The sequence below is a fragment of the Pyxicephalus adspersus genome, chromosome 4 (assembly GCF_032062135.1).
Source record: "Pyxicephalus adspersus chromosome 4, UCB_Pads_2.0, whole genome shotgun sequence".
Classification (NCBI taxonomy): domain Eukaryota; kingdom Metazoa; phylum Chordata; class Amphibia; order Anura; family Pyxicephalidae; genus Pyxicephalus; species Pyxicephalus adspersus.
This window is the reverse complement of record NC_092861.1, coordinates 69,213,037-69,230,602: the sequence shown is the minus strand read 5'-3', so window position 1 is coordinate 69,230,602 and position 17,566 is coordinate 69,213,037. Positions and strand designations below refer to the sequence as shown.

At 38.2% G+C, this 17,566-nt stretch overlaps 1 protein-coding gene across 3 annotated transcripts in view; it reads right to left on the bottom strand.

Moving 5' to 3' along the window:
• The window catches only part of MYO6 (myosin VI), a 156,971-nt gene that overhangs the window by 22,206 nt on the left and 117,199 nt on the right, over nt 1–17,566 (bottom strand). For all 3 annotated transcript variants that reach the window (XM_072408547.1, XM_072408549.1, XM_072408548.1), the window contains exons 25-28: nt 13,844–13,994; nt 6,703–6,911; nt 5,676–5,754; nt 3,265–3,425 (exon numbers count right to left, since the gene is read on the bottom strand). In XM_072408547.1, coding sequence (XP_072264648.1) covers nt 3,265–3,425; nt 5,676–5,754; nt 6,703–6,911; nt 13,844–13,994 — 600 coding nt within the window. The remainder of the gene's footprint in view (nt 1–3,264; nt 3,426–5,675; nt 5,755–6,702; nt 6,912–13,843; nt 13,995–17,566) is intronic.

Genomic DNA, 17,566 nt, shown 5'->3' with positions numbered 1-17,566 from the left:
ATTACGTGACATTGATTTGTAAAAGGAGATGATCATTTTATTTGGTCTTGCTGAATCACCACAACCAATAAAAGTGCTTTGCAGATATTTTGTGCCTAAATCTGTTTGACAGATATACCTGTAATCTTTCTTTTTACATCATATTATATTTATTCTCGTATTATAAAATCTTTATTCACATTTAATGAATACCTATAAAACACACATACACACATTAGTCATATTTGGTCACCACATACATGTTACAGTATTCTTCCTCTTTATGCTTTAAAGTTTTTCTATAAGTGCATTTAATCTAAATTCAGAGCTCTAATGCTATATATTAACTAAGTTAACCAATTTTTTCTCACAGTATTCATTCAGCATGGGCATTGGCTAATACGCAGGTCCCCTCCACAGGAAAAGCCAATCGATCATTAGAGTTGCCCAAAGCTGTTGCATCTATCTATTAACAACAGCTCTACAGAAAAAAAGTATGTAGTAGTATTGAAAGACATACTTTTGTTAATAAGTCACCTTTCAAACAACAAGAGCTCTGATGCTCTTTTGGACTGTTCCACCTTATTTCTCATTTCACAATATAAGTCCATCCTCTGCATGGTGTATTATTATTATAGTTTGCCGTTCATCAGCTCTCTGAGTGATGGGCGCCTCTCACTGCTCTGATGCTCTCTGTGGGCAGGGCGGCTTTCCAGAAGTCGTGTCTGCCCGCCATGGGGAAGGACTTCCGGCATTTTGCTGGGCCTCCCCCAGGTGCAGCGCCATCATATACAGATGACGCTGGCAGCATCTCTCCACAGATCAAGGATCCGAGTAGTCAGTCACGAGTGAGCATCAACTGGTAGGAAAAAATTTGTCTATTATTTCTCAAGAACTTTATTATTTGACTTTTTGACAATTGGTCCCTATTTCTTAATAATAGGCCCCTCTTTTTTGGGGTATTGGAAAATAACTTCCCAACTGGTGGGCAATAGATAATCTTTGGAAGATTTTTTTAATGAATAAACCCCTAAAGGTTCCACTCCAAAAAAATCCTAAGTAAATCAGCACATGTGGGTCAAAAGACGATTTGATAGTAATTTATCCTTATAGAATTTATCTTGGCCTTTAAAGTCCCATATTTGGTCCATTTGTGTTGTGCCTACATTAACTGGGGATGTCACAGATATCAGATAACCCATTTGCTGACCTTAGCCACCTCCACTGACAACTAATTGTGGCTAAACAATAACCTACTTTTTAAAGTACTAGCCTACCTATCCACCTAGTCAAGGAACAATGACCAGGAAGTTGCTTTGTTACTGTTTTAGGTTTTTTTTTTACCACCTGGCTTTAATAATACTTTTCTCGTTTTTTTACCAACCTATGCTTGTATGAAAACTAAGCAAACACCAAAAAATGAATGTAATATGTCAGTTTCTGAATTATTCACTATTTAGCATGTGAATTACATAAGTGACATAAAATGTGGCCAAGAGTGTAACCAATGCCATACAGGCAGGACTGCACTGCATTTGTGGGAAGCTCAAGTATCACAATTTTCATCATTAGCAATTACTGCAGTTATGTCCTTCTGCTGTTTTATACACTGACCTCACAGCTTTACCAAAAATAAAATATGGCTCACTTATGAATCACAGAGCTTTACAAATCTGCTTTGAAATCTTACAGGACTCAAAAACACATGAAGTACCATTCACTTTAGGGAAAAACAAAAATGCTAAAATGAGGAGGAAACCTGTAGCATGTGTTTAAAATAAATAAAATCTAGGATGTATGTTCCTGGTTGATCAATATTGTTTACAAGACAGAAAAAGCCTGCAGCACTACCTCTTCCTCCTTCGTAAAAATAAACTTAACAGCTCACTCCACGTAAAGTTTAGAAAATAATATTAATTAGAAATATCAGTTGGTAGCCAGGTCATGCAGGCATGGCTAACCCATATGTAATTACTGCAGACACTTTTGGAACATTCCCTTTTACTCCACTTGGTTAAGCAGGAGATGTGACTATTTGTCATATAGGCACACATTACCAGTAAAAGCAGGAACGTGATAGCAAAGAAAAACATGACACAGTAAATTAAATGGGAACAGTCAAATCTATAAAGATGTCATGGTCTTCACAGTGTGTTACACGGTCCCAGGGACATGTATATATTCCAAGGACAACAACATAAGCTAGCAGCATAAACCATGTCAAAAGTTTAAATAAGTAAACAGAAAGAAAAACATGAATCCCTGTAAACTGGATTCCACTTAATTGAATCCCTTTTGGTACTTGGATGCTTACAGATGTACTTTCTTTTCTTTTATCAAGACAAGGGGGCTAAGAAGTGCAGAGATTAAATCATCTTTGCTTTGTACTGGGAGATCCAGAGCAGATGATGCTATAAGGTTAATATATTCACCGAAAACTGGCTTCGGGCTCTGTATAATGTGCAAGAAATAATTCCACACACAAGTGCTAGAACTTAAAATGAGTGCTTAACAAAGTCACTTTCAAAAGTTGAATAACTCTATTGTAGAGCCATCAAAGACGTGATAAGAAAGAGATGCATTAGTGCAGTATGCACAAAGAATAGGCTACAGGCAGCCATGTACAACTCCCCATCCCGTGTCTGGTCACACTGACACAGCCAAGAACATAAAATAGAAATATGGCAATCTATATTCTGTTATACAATGCCAGCTACAGAGATATTGTCAAGTAGGAAACTTTCATTGTGCTGTATTTAGGAAGCACCTATAGTTCCAATTCAGATTAACTACACGTGGTCTTATTGCCATGTGCAGCATTGTTGTAGGATTTTTTCTCTGCTGTCCCTTTCACTGTTTTTGAATTTTTTTTTTATTTGTGATAAAAACATGTAGAACTAAAAGCTTTATACTGAGAAAGAACAGGAAAAAATATGAATGGTTACATTAACATCATATTTTACAATTAGTAAAGGCTATAGTAGAAGATAAACAAATATTACAATACTACGAACATAATACATATTTCTGGCATACATTTTAGTGATCACAACAGAACATCTGGGGAAACATTGTATAGACTATATAAGATAATATTTTAGGCCCTGTTTTCATAATTTTCCTCTCAAAAGTCTATGCAGTGTTCCTCTAAATTGATGACAAATAGTGCCATAAGAACATTAGGCAGCAAGATAATCTAATACCCAGCAAATATCTTTACAGCTTTACACATGTTACCACACAAGGAAAGGGATATTTATTTTCCAAAAAATATTCACATGGTACCTGCGTAATGAAGAGTCTGGAATAAATTCTTCATTAATAAGTTCTGCCTCACTCTGAGCAATTCTCATGGCAAGTTCCCGATCTCTTCGCTCTTGCTCGAGTATAGCCTGCTGCTGTGACTCTTCCTCACGATCTCTTGCCATTTGCATTTCCACCTCAAGCTGCATTTAGCACGTGTGTACAAAAACAAATCTGCTGATCATTTTGAACTTTACAATAAAACAAATGCATTCAAATATTAAGGCAGTATACTAAACCAGTATAGCAAAGATCTCAGGCGAAAAAGGATATTATTGGTCAATATCTTGCCAGCATAACCAGTCTACTGTAATGTTTCAAAAACCTCTCTTGGAAGGTGGCAGAAAAGAGGTTTCAACAAGTTTTTAAATAACTAGGGCATTTCAACATTTAAGGCATCGGGACCCTATTTTACACTCTATTTCCAACTTTCCTTGTACATAATATTTAAAAATAAAGGTTCTGTAGCATGTTTGTTTACCACCTTAGGAAATCATTGACTTCAACGTTCTTCTTGATATTTAGTGATCTGTCTTGTCAAATTAACACCTTACCAGAAATTGTAGTTATTTTTTGCATATCTATGCCCTAAATAGCAACAAAACATTATCATTACTGTGAAATGAGTTGGGAACCTTATCAATTTGTATTGCTTTCTGCATTTGTATATAGTCCATGCTGATTTTAAAAAAACTTGGTTACCAATAAACATTAAGGTTCTATTGACTTACTTGTTAACCTCCCTAGCGGTAACCCCCGAGTGTAGAAAAAAGTTGCTAAAAGTGGTAACCCACGAGTCACACTCGAGGTTGGTAAACCTATGGAAGGTTAGTAAATAGAGCGCTTACCTGATCCGCAGGGGTCCCGTGCCGTCCCGCGATCTCCGTCTTTTCTTCTTCCTGCTTCTGCATCCGATGAGTGCGTGTGTACGTCCCGGCAGGGCGGGGCGGGAAATTCAAAATCCTTTTGTATTGCATTCAATACAAAATTACTGTAATTTCAATAACATGTATTTTAGAGTATATATATTAGTATGAGTATAATGTGTATTTTTTTTTATTTAAAAAAATTAAAACTTTTTTTTTCAAATATATAGATTTTTTAATTTATTCAATTTATTGTTTTTAAATGATTTTGTGTTTCAAACTTTATTATACTCATACTATTATATTATACTGTAAAATAAATTTTCATGAAAAAAAATGTACCTCTTTTAGACATAAAACCGCAAAGAAATGAACCGCTAGGGAGGCTAATATTTGTCTGGGTCAATTTACCTTTCCACTAACAAGGAATTCTTTACTCCTTTTTTCCTATTTAATACACATTCACACTTATAGGTTTCTGTAATTCATACTTTTAAATATGGTTGAACTGCATGTTATGATACATTCAATACACATGTTGACATTTTTATCTGGGTGCATTTCTTGCTATGAAGGAGTGGCAAGGCATTACAACAATTCACAAAATGTATCCATGTGTTGTAATAGACCTACATGGGCCTTTTAACACCTCACAGAAGCTCAGGAAACAGACTTGTCACTTTTCTTATAACATGCTGCAAAGCAGCACAAGTGTGTGAACAGCACATATTAGGAGTGGACATATGTTAAAGTGTGCTGTAATGCATGTGTTGTACCACTACAGTGTGATTAAGCTCTTAAGGTTTCAAATACTGTCTTGTATAAACATCAGCATTATGGTTTTTTTTTAGAAACAACTTTCTATCCAGCCAACTGCAGCAGAAAGCAGTAATTTAAAGAGAGTTATAGTATATTTTCCCAAACAATGGTCCCTTAAGTTATTCTCTCTCTCATGGCATCCAAATAGTTTCTGAAAGGTAACCAGATTCAGTAACATTCTGGAAGAAAACCTCAGATATTATAATGATATATGAGTGTCATAGGAAAAGAAATATCCATTCTGGTTTGCACAAATGTCAGAGCTGATAAACTGAGAGTCATGGCTTTTTCACAAGCCAGGAGTCTACAACACAATTAAATCTTAGGAAAAAATGGTTAGAACAGAGGATTGCAAATAGAGATTTGAAAAAAAAATATAATGCTTTGAGTAATCATAAAAGTATACTAGGGCAATCCTTAAATAATTGTACAGCTGTGAAGTCATAAAGCCCCCTAAACCCCTAATGCAGGGGGTAATCCAATCTTCTTCAGCCATATCTTTAAGGCAAAAAGTGAATAACGTGATTTTCTGGATTTATTTTGTGTTTTTAAGATGAGATAGTTCAACAATTGTGCATATAGGCAGAGGATTTTACCTTTAAGGCTGACTGTTAATTTCACATTGTGTCATCTACTAATTGTACCCAAAGCATAAGCACAAAATGTGATATTGTTAAAAAATACACATCAGCTCTACTTTGCACAAACCTGAATTCTTCTTTCTTCCTCTTCTCTCTTTTTACGGTCTTCTTCATCCTGTTTTCTCTTTACCTCAATCTCAGCTTTTCTATATATAAGTAAAAAATGCAAAAATGACATTTCAGTATAATATTGTAAGCCACTAGACAAAGCTAAACAGTTACAAAATCACCAAATGAATTCAGTAGTGTATCCCCTGTAGTAAGCTAGCCATACCTCATTGATGGATTAAAATGTCATATTGAGCACCAACTGATCAAATCCCCTCCATTTCTGATCATTTTTACAGTCAATATGCAAGCACAGTCTCAAATGAAAAGTGAATGTGCAGGAAAGGTTTTTTTGCTTTTTGTATGCGAAATAATATCAACTTTTATAGTAAAAACTGAAACCTCTATTTGTGTTAAAATTGATATTGATAAAATTAATGGTAATTCAGATCAATTCAAACAAAGATCTGGTAGACTGAATACTTGTACAGTGTTCTCCCCAGGCCTTTTTAGCTGGCGCGCCACCCAGCACTTTTCAGTAACCACCCGGCTGTTTTTGGGTGGTTACAGATGAGTTGAGTCACAATAAAGGGGCTGCCACACACCTACAATTTTTTCCCACCCAGGTTAAAAAAATGTCTGGGCTGAGCACGGTTGTAGTTAATCACAAGAATTGATAAAAAATAATTGTTTTTACAATTGCAATATCATCAAGAGAAAAGTGCACAGTAAATGCCTGTTGGGTGGGATGTCCTGCACTAGGAGCCAGTTACGCTTTGTAACACTGCACATGTGCTACAATTCATAGGAAGAGGGAATGGCATGAGCGCAGGAATGATTTCATCAATGTCCAGTCATTAGAGTGTGCTCTTGTCCCGTGTTTATTGGAAAACTGTGCTGCTACACTAAAGGTCTATGACCTGGCTATGCTGCCAAAAATGGTGCATGGATAAAAATGCACAGGTAACAAATAACAAAGTGAAACATTTCAACTGTTTAGTTGCTTATCTAGCATTTATTTTTAATATGTCAAAGTATATACTCACAGCCTCCTTTCATTCTCCTCTTTTCTCCGGAGTTCCTCTTCTGCTTCATGTCTCTTCCTCTCTCTTTCCATCTCTTCCTGAATGCGACGCAACCGTTCAGCCTCCTCTTCCTCTTTCTTCCTTTTTTGTAAAGCATTAAGGAGCTGACCTGAACTCTTGACAAGCGAATCATACTCTTTATCTATCTGATCACGGGACATTATTGTGTTCTGAAGAATAAAACAAATCAATTTAAATATTAAAGTAGATGGAAACCTTCATAAAATGCATTGTGTATTCTAAACATATGCCATAGGCTAAAGGGTATATAAAGGGGCCGACGTAAAAAGTAGCATTTTTTTTTCCTCCTAAAGTGGGGGGAAAATCAGGGTGCGTCTTATGGTCCGAATGCAGAGGTACAGGGGCATATTTTTTTACTTACCTGTGTCCCCGCCTGCGCCGATCTCTGCCTGTTCTGTGATCCAGCGTGCGGCACTTGTGCCGGCCCACGAAGGCGGCGCCGATTGATTTGATGAATGCCGATCGGCGCCGCCTTCATGGGCGGGCACCAGTGCCGCACGCTGGATCTCAGGGGAACACAGGAGGAAAACAGACAGAGGCTGACAGCAGCCAGTGTCTGTGTTCCTCCATTGTGTTCCCCTGTGTCCCAGCGTGCGGCACTTGTGCCCGCCCACGAAGGCGGCGCCGATTGATTTGATGAATGCCGATCGGCGCCGCCTTCATGGGCGGGCACAAGTGCCGCACGCTGGATCTCAGGGGAACACAGGAGGAAAACAGACAGAGGCTGACAGCAGCCAGTGTCTGTGTTCCTCCATTGTGTTCCCCTGTGTCCCAGCGTGCGGCACTTGTGCCCGCCCACGAAGGCGGCGCCGATTGATTTGATGAATGCCGATCGGCGCCGCCTTCGTGGGCGGGCACAAGTGCCGCACGCTGGATCTCAGGGGAAATCAAATCAATTTTTTTTCTTGTTTTCCCTTGTGCGGAAAACCTGGTGCGTCTTATAGTCCGGAGCGTCTTATGGTCCGAAAAATACGGTAAGTTGTTTTCCTGCAATCATAGAGCTTCATTAAGTAGAAAACACTTTGTAGGGTATCGTAGGTATACACTACGGCCTGCATTTTATGAATAGGCCATGGTGTGCAGATCCTAATGGACATAATAGAGAGGTGATAGCTTTTTCTGTTCTTTGTTATAAATCAGCCCCACAGATGTTATTACAATTATTTGTAAAACAAACAGAAGAGAATTTCACAACAGACCTGTGCATTAGGTTGGTTATGTGAAACAACAAACATTTTTATTGCGTATATATGTGACTTTAGCAATAAAATCTATCATATTTGGCTTATGTGAAACAAAAAGAGATTTATGTAACTCTTCTAAGAGTTTGTGTTGTAGGCACAGTTAAATCAATGGGGCCTGAGGTATCAGCAATCTTACAATTTTCATTATTCATTTTGTTCAATATTCCATTGTTACCAGACAAAAAAAAAAATCAAAACCAAATTAAAAGTACAAATCTCGGTCGTGCAGACATCTGACACAAATAACAGAAATATACCCTGCGGAGAATTCTTACATTAATAGCTGGCGTGTTGAGGAAAGGTACAGCTTAAAGGCTGTCAGAAATATATAAATGGGAACAATTCTACATAAACAAGCTGCTGCTGCTAAATAGACATAAAGAGCCTTAAATGAAATGTATAGTGGTTTTCTACACAATTTCTATTTTATGTCTTATGGTGAAGAAAACAGGTTTTATTTTTATTTTATTTTTATTTTTTTGCTGAACTTCAGTGATACATACTTGAAAGGTTCCTCCCTTGTACTTACTCTAATTTTACTGCCCACTGTGTCCTTGTAATATTGTGCAAATCACATACAGCCCACCTAATTTCCTAAATGGAGAATGCCCAACATTTTCCAAAACTTTTCTTTCCAGCCTCCCCTTTTACTCATTCGAATTCAATGTATTTATTTTTAATTGTGGAGGCTCTGCATCAAATTCAGACATTTCCACAGCGTTTTTGTTGACAAAAAGCAATGTACTGCATTCTTGCTGGTCCATCCCATCAGCTTTCATCTGCCCACATTGCAAAGGGAAGTACAAAGACCTGGTACATGTCACTGCACTATAACACAGAATCTAACAATTAGTATCAATAAAACAAAATACTAAAGGTCTATCTGATTGTGATAAGTAGCTGCACATCATGCATTTTTAACAATAAGGTTTTTAATACAAACAAGTTACTATCAGTGGTTGTGCAATTAGGGGACATAATTGGACAAAAAAATATTCTGCAAGTACCTCAAGGTAGATGTCAGGAACATTAACTTGATGAAAGAACTCTAATTCTGTCTCACTGTTGCACACAGAAGCTGGTTCAAGCTACATCCGAGACATTTGTATCCTTGCCCAAAATACACAAATGTACTACTACACATTTAAGGGATGTCTACATGATTACCAGCATTGTGATCTTTGATATTTTTCATTTGCAAATCTAAAATGAAGGCAGCTAAGTGGTAAAGACTATAAACCTAAAACCTAAATAATTGCCTGGATGAACTATTATCATCTGATTATGTCTCATTATCTGTGATCATGGAGCTAACACTCTAATGATCCGTGCATTCTTCCTGATAAAATGTAATATGTTTAAATTGGTGCTGGCTATTGCTGAGGAATTAAAGTTGTTCAAAGATAAAGTGTTACACACCGAGAGAAAGTAACGGCTATATTCTAGCAAGCTTAGCTTTCTAGATCAGGGACTGTCCATTAGCCACTTTTTTTAACTGTTAATATCTGTGGTCTCCTTGTCAAAGTGCCTATAAGGAAGCATTTTATTTTCTAAAAATTCTTTTCTGCAAATACAAAAGCATCTTTAATGCCGACATTTTATTCCAAAAGAACCCATAAAATAATGTATAATAAAAATAATAAAAGGAACATAAAACCAAGTCTGCACAGTCTACATTGGTGGTCAGTGGGATGAATACACTTCCCTACAAAAAGCAGTCAGAATAGAGAGCTATAAAAAAATCATTGGTGTCCTGTTCTGAAACTAGGCAGACACTATTAAATGGGAGGTCAATCAATCAGTTAAGGAAGCCCAAGCAATCTCTGGAGGATGACAATGGGTGGCCTTAGGATACTTGCCTAAACAGGTACACCTGGAATGCTTATATTAAGGTTGAATCAGCGTATGTGCATTTTATCTATTATGTACTACCCAAAAGTAGAGAATGAGGACTACTGAGCACTCCATTCTGTTTATATATTGGTTTAAAATACTCACCTGATCCCAGTCTACCAAGCATACTTATATGACTGTAGCCATCTGATCCCCTCTAACAAGTATATCTATAGTGTGTCATAAAATACTACCAAAAATAAAATTCTTTTAAGTATACATAATGTCCGCCCATGTCCATGACCCGCTTTACTATACTCATCAAATCCTTCCTTACCTAGTATAACTACTGTCTGGTCTGTGTTACTGTAACAATCAGATTCTTGTCTACCAAATATATCTATAGTCTACCTATGCATGGTCAGTTTTTCAATAGTTATTAGATTCTTCTAAAAAAAAAAAAATCCATATATACCAGGTCTACAGAAGTAAAATAGGAAAGGCATTGGTTTCAAAGAACGAAATACATTTTTGTTGTGGGACAATAGAAATCACTTCAAACATTACTGCCAATGTGACTTGCAAAATAATAAGCTTTCTACTTCAGGAGAATAGAAAAAAAAAAAACCTATGTATACAATGCAGGTGGGGAATGAAGCCGATCAACTTCCTTTTACACTGATGATGGTTTATAAATGGGATTATGCTGATTAGCAATTACAATCCTGCATTATAACAAATTGCATATATGCAGTCAGTATTGGTGTTAATGTTGCTTCATTGAAATGTAGAAAACAAGCACAGCTGTTAACATGATCTGCCAGAAGCTTCACTTGCAGCTGTGTAAGGGATGACTGTGTCGTACATTCAATAAATCCTCATCTGGCAAGCTGTACATCTCTCAGAAATGCATTATCAGAATCCACGAGTACAGCAGTGAGACTGTGTCCAACCATCTATCTAGTGGTGAGAGAAAAAAAAAAGCCCAGACAAATTGCTATCCACTGATTAGCAACCTGTGTCTCATTATCCGTGATCATGGGCTGACAGTCTAATGATGATCTATGCATTCTTTCTGATAGAGCAAACCCACTGAGTGTAAAAAGGCTTAAATTGGTACTGGCTACAGCAGAGGAAATTTACTGCAACTTTATAAAAAAGTACAATACTCAAGACAGAGATTGCTAAATTCAAGCTGGGTTAAGCAGTTTTCCGGATCATAGACTGTGCATTACAGTGCTTCAACCTTTCCTAAATATCACACATACCAAGCTTGGCACATACTTTAGGAACATCCTATTCAGTGAAATGGAAAAGATATTTAATACATTAAAGGGTCACAAAAATAAATAATGCACATAGCAAGTTAAATTTCATTTAATTTTTTTGGCCTTTTACCTATATTATGCTGATGTTACTAGTGGTAGCTTTATCATAATACTTGTTTTTGCGTATTATGTTTATTTATATTTATTGACTTGTAAAAATACTTTTACTTCAAATCAAGTTAGGACCTATGAATATCAATAATCATAGTCTTTTATAGAATAATTCTATGGGTTTGCAACACAAAAAACACTCATACATGTCAGACATTAGAGGCACATGAGGTTAATGCACAATCTGACTGTCCTGTGACAACTCGGTCATGACTTGCATTCATATTTACTCTGATAGAGGATAACAATAGGAAAGAGGTGCATTGGCAGAAACTGCTGACAGTTTATCTCAGGGGGAAAAAAATCTAACCTGTAATCAATGTTTTCCTTGCGAGCAGTTCTAAGAACTGCTGGTTAAATGACTATTATCCCACTTATATGGGTAGTTTAAAGGTCATTACAATTAGCCCTTAGAAAATAGTGAGCACGTATCACCGGCACCCTTTTAATGAGAACGCTTTAAAAGTTAAATAACTAAAAACTTCATTATTTTGTAACATGTAAGTTGTAACTATCAATGTAAACTGCCCAACTTGAGTACTAATATTGCAACATTTAAATTGCCAACAATTAAAAAAAAAATTAAAGCTCCAAACATATGATATATACGGGGGGGTGCTGAGAAGTTCCTGGCTTTGCCCCCTTCCAGATGAAATAGAAAAATGAGTGTAAGGGCATATGACAGCCTAATATCTTAGTATGTAACTGTGCAAATATCAGGTCTTTGTGATTCTTAAAACTCTTTTTTCTTTTAGTGAGAAGCTGTGATGGTAGAGGCACAAGCAAGCTTCACATTGCTGGAGTTACAGGTCGTCATGAAGTTTTTGTTTCTCCAGGGAAAGTCAGCAAAGGACATTCACACTGAGATGTCACAAACACTGGAGGAACTGAGATGTCACAGCACTGTCAAAACCTGGATATCTAATTTAAAGACTGGGCATTTGACCGTTGAAGATAAGCCCCGGAGTGGGCACCCCCCAACCTCAACTTGCGATGCTGTCCATGAGCTGACTATTAAGGACTGGCAAATAGCCTCAAAAAAGATAGCCCAGATACTTGACATCTCATGGGAGCGTGTTGGGTTTGTTATCACCCCTATCCTAGGCATGCACAAGCTTTAAGCGAAGTGGGTGCCGAAATGTTTGAACCATGATCAGAAGAAGGAACGAGTCGAAGCATCCAAAGTCATTTTGGCCCATTTTGAAGCTTCACAGGACTTTTCGGCTAGGTTAGTGACTGAGGATGAAACCTGGCTCCACATCTATGATCCTGAAACCAAGGAACAGTCAAAGGAATGGCGTGGCCACAGGTCCTCGCGGGCGAAGAAAATCCTAACCCAGAAATCAGACAAAAAAGTTATGGCGTCTGTTTTCTGGAACAAAGACGATATTCCGTTGGTGGACTACCTACCTCAGGGCCCTAGTATCACCGCACAGTAATATGCTAATCTCCTGGACCAGCTGAAGGAGGCAATTAAGACGAACCACTGTGGAAAGTTGACCAAAGGGATCCTTTTTTGCAGGACAATGCACCTGCGCACACTACGAACGTTGTGGCTGCCAAATTGAACACCCTGTGTTTCCAATTGGTCCACCATCCCCCCTTCCCACCTGACCTGGCCCCTTCAGACTATTATCTGTTCCTGAATTTGAAGAAACACCTGAAGGGGCAAGGTTTTGAGGACATTTCTGACATCAAAGATGCTGCTGAGAGCTGGTTTGTCGCCCAACTAAAGGACTTTTATATAAACGGTCTAGAAAAGTTGCAACTACGCTGTACCAAGTGCATCAGTGTCAGGGGGAAATATGTTGAATAAATGTGTCATTTCATAATTCTGGCCCTCTTCTTTCTGGGCAAAGCCAGGAATTTCTCAGCACCCCCTCATATACTTAGATATATTTACCAAACACTGGGCCAGCCTGGGTTTCTCTGGCAGGCACAACTAACCTTTCAAGGTATCCATCAGGATACAAGAAACACTTGTTAAACATTGCCTGTGGAATCCCCTGAAATTAATTGTACAGAAAACTATCACCAGCACCATCATTTTCATCAAAGCATATGTCCTTTCATTGGACAAAAAAATGCACACAAATCAAAACAGAAAATGTAGGAACTCCCTCAGAAACTCTTTCCCAAATCAATATTTGTTGGACTAAAAATTATTCAAAGCCTCACACTTAACTGAAGTCTTCATTAATCATAAAGGACTAATACAATTTCCTCTTGCTCTATTACTAAAGTTGTACATGAGCTTGTAATGCTCATTTCAATCCAAACACAGTGACAGCACATCAAAAATTCACAGCTATTCCTATCATTGTGAATCATTCCAGGCACAGTAGGCATATTATCTGTGATGAGCCATTTTATGAGCATCATTGAAATTTACATCTTTTTACACAATTACAGACAGCAAGTAGCCTGCCAATAAATCTGAGGCAGGAAGTGTGAAAAATACTCATTTTTTCCTGCTTCATGCAAGTCTGTTTTGCATAATGGCATTTTAGCATACAGAGCTCAGATTATCATGAGAAAACAGAATAGCTAATTATATCAGCTCACCTTTATCTTAGACAGAAGAGCATCGATAGACAGCTCCAGGTCCTTCACCTGTTTGCTCATCTCCTGTTTACCTTCCTTCAGTGCATTAACAACTTCATTGAATTTGTCCAGCCTAGATTTGAGTGTCTTCACTTTCATCATACCATCAATTCTATATAAAAAAAAAAGGTAAATGAAAAATTATTTAAAAAAAACACACAAATCCCAAATGGTATACATACAATACATCACCATCATATATATATTAAAATAAATATTCTTAAGCTTTTGGGTCCAGATTATTTTTATTATTAGTATTATTATTAATAATAATAATAAACAGGATTTTTGTAACGCTAATATAGCGACGCTGTACATTAAATAGGGGTTGCAAATGACAGTCAGATACAGGCAGGCACACAGGAGGGGACCCTGCTCTGAAGAGCTTACAATCTGGGAGATGAGAGAAGTATCACACAATAGGAGGGGGGTAATAATCAAAAGTAGTGAGGGTTTTATGAGGCAGAGGAAGAGTAGGTAAGTTTGAAGAGATGACTTTAAAGGGCTCTTTTAAAGGAGCTGAAAGCTGAGGAAGACCATTCCAGAGAGTCGGGGCAGTTCTAGAAAAGTCTTGGAGCCGTGCATGTGAGAAGGTTATGAGAGAGAAAGGTATTAGTAGGTCATCAGAGGAGCGGGGAGAGCGGCTAGGGGAGTATTTTTCTACCAGGTCAGAAGGCAAAACACGGGAGCTTTATTATGATTTTAAGGTGAAATGGAAGCCAATAAAAAGAACTACAAAGACAGGTAACAGAAGAGGAGTGGTGGGAAGGGTCGATAAGTCTGGCAACAGAATTCATATTAGATTGTAGAGAAGAGAGTCAGGTTAGTGGAATACCAGAGAGGAGTAGTCCATACGAGAGATAAGGGCGTGTACAAAGAGTTTGGTGTTCTCTGGGGACAGGTAGGGGCGGACTTTGGATATGTTGTACAAGTGAACGTGACAGGACCTGGAAATGTTCTGAATATGGGGGTAAATTAGAGGGCAGAATCGGAAAGGGATGCCAAGACCACATGCCTTAGGAGACGGACGAATAACAGTGTAGTAAACAGTTGGAAATATGTCATGGGGAGATTTTTTCATTTGAGGGGGGAAGATGATGAGTTGTGTTTTATCCAGGTTGTGTTTCAGAAATCTGTCAGACAACCATGATGAAATGCCTGACAGGCAGCATGAAACCTTATCCAGGACTGAGGGAGACAGGTCAGGGGTGGACAGATAGCTTTCAGTATCATCAGCATACAAATGTTACTGTACACCAAAGGAGGATATGAGACTACCAAATGAGGAGGTGTAGAGAGAAAAGAAAAACGGTCCAAGGATGGACCCTTGGAGAACACCAACAGGGAGGGGAGTGGTAGAGGAGGTATTACCATTGAAAGAAACCTGAAAGGAGCAGTCAGACAGGTAGGACTGCAAACCAGGAAAGAGCAGTGTCACTGGTACCAATGGAGCGCATGATTTGGGTTAGAAGGGGGTGATCAACAGTGTCAAAAGTAGAGGAAACATCTAGAAGGAGGAGGGAAATGTTGCCTTGAGACTTAGCTCTGAGGAGGTCATTGGCCACTTTAGTTAGGGCTGTTTCGGTGTTTCAGTCTTCAAACTGGAGTGGGTCAAGGAGAGAGTTGGTGTTCAGGTAATCGCTGAGTCTTTTATAGGCAAGACGCTCAAAAAGTTGAGAAACATAAGGGAGATAGGACGGTAAGTACAAAGAAGGGAGGGGGTCTAGTGAGGGTTTTTTCAGATTAGGGAGAATAATGGCGTGTTTGAATGAGGAGGGGTAGATACCAGTAGAAAGGGGGAGACTGATTAATTCAGTTAGTGTAGGGGTCAAGCAGGCAGGTAGTAGGTGTAGATGATGGGAGAAATAAGGAGACTTTATCCACAGTAACAGGTCTGAGGAAGGTTACTGATGATTTACAGGTAGAAGGGGTGGATATGGTTGGAGTGGCTCAGTGGACAAAGACATCATGTCTGGTTTTGAATATATTGTGTTGCAGGAATAGCAGGTATAAAAAAAAACTATACGTAGTCCTTTTTTGTGTTTCAAGAACAGTGGGTCAACTATTAGGTGTGCACGATAAAATTAAAACAGTAGGGGTTGATTTGGGCCTATGGCTGCCAACAGCCAGCATTTAACCAACCAGCATCTGCACATTTGACAGCTGGCTGCAGTCAGTGGTACTGTTCTCCTCACCGCTGCCCCCAGTCATTCTCTATGAGGCGAGACGGGGAGAAGCTACACGTAGTGTCTTACTCGAGACAGTGGCATAAAGAAGTGGTAACCACACTGCAACCTCACGGACATTGTAAACATAGCCTAGCAGAATTTGAATGGTGCATTTCAACTTATACAATGGGTGTGCTTTATAGCCCTTGTGTTGTTAACAGAACTGTCCTTTCATATACACCTCATATACTTCTTTATATCTACTTAAAAATCTGGTTCTTGTGTGAGTCAGTGAACATATGACAACATTATTATTTTGATGTGAAAGTACCATTGGTTTATACTTTGGCCCAGTAGGTGGCACAATGTAAGGAGTATGACAAACTCCTGCTGTCTGAGACTTAACCTCCTAGGCGGTTACCCCGAGCCTAGTTCGGGGTAAAAAAAACTTGCTGAAAGTGTTTACCCTGAATTAGGCTCGGGGTAGCTAAATATAAAATTAAGTATTGCTTTGACTGCGGCGCCAAATTCAAATCCCCCTACAGCGCAATATGATTGTGATACAACATTGTATGACAATCAGACTACTGAAAACCCCACTTACCTGGTCCCCACAGCTACTCCGCAGACGTCTTCTTTCTTCTGTATTCAGCCGCTGAATGCAGAGACAATCTCCGAGGGTTCCTGGTGACGTCGGTGCGGGCGCGAGGAGCAGCGGGAAATTCAAATCATTTTGTATTGGAATCAATACAAAATAGCGGTATTGAGTACAATACAAAGAAATCTGGTGTGTGGTGGGAAATTCAAATTCCCAGTCCCTCATTCTAACATTCACCAATAGCAAACCCCTTGGGAAGCTAGTTGCACCATGCTAGCCCTCAGTTGCCCACAGGATATATGTGCGCAAATTATGACATTTGGTGAACAAGAAATTTTGAAGGACAAGGAACAGAAAATGCTTAAATGTATTTAAACGTATTTATTTTATTTTACATGATCGTGTGTTTCAAACTATATATTCAGGATATCTACTAGACCATTGTTTGGACATATTTTGGTAAGTTACAGGTCTTTACGGCTTTTGGTACAGAAATCCAGACAGTGAAATGCTCAGGAGGTTAAATGAGGACACCCTGCCATCTACTTGTGGCCACAAAGCTTTTGGGGTTCAATTTTTTTTTTTTCAAATTCTTTAAATCACAGCTAACTATCCATGACCAATTCATTGTTCCAGGAAGAACAGCTGACTGGCCGTGTTAGATTCTGTGTTCCTCTGACATGGAGACAAAGTGACACAGAAAAACACATCTAGGTAAAACAAATATGATTGACTATTCACATTTTTGCAACCAAAACACTGTTAATCTCAAACTCAAACTATTTGATCACTATATCTTGCTTAAAACTATTCCATAATGAAAATCCATTAAAATATATATATATATATATATATATATATATATTTATATATATATTTCATAAGTGTGTGTGATGATTTACATGTTGATGTTCCGAT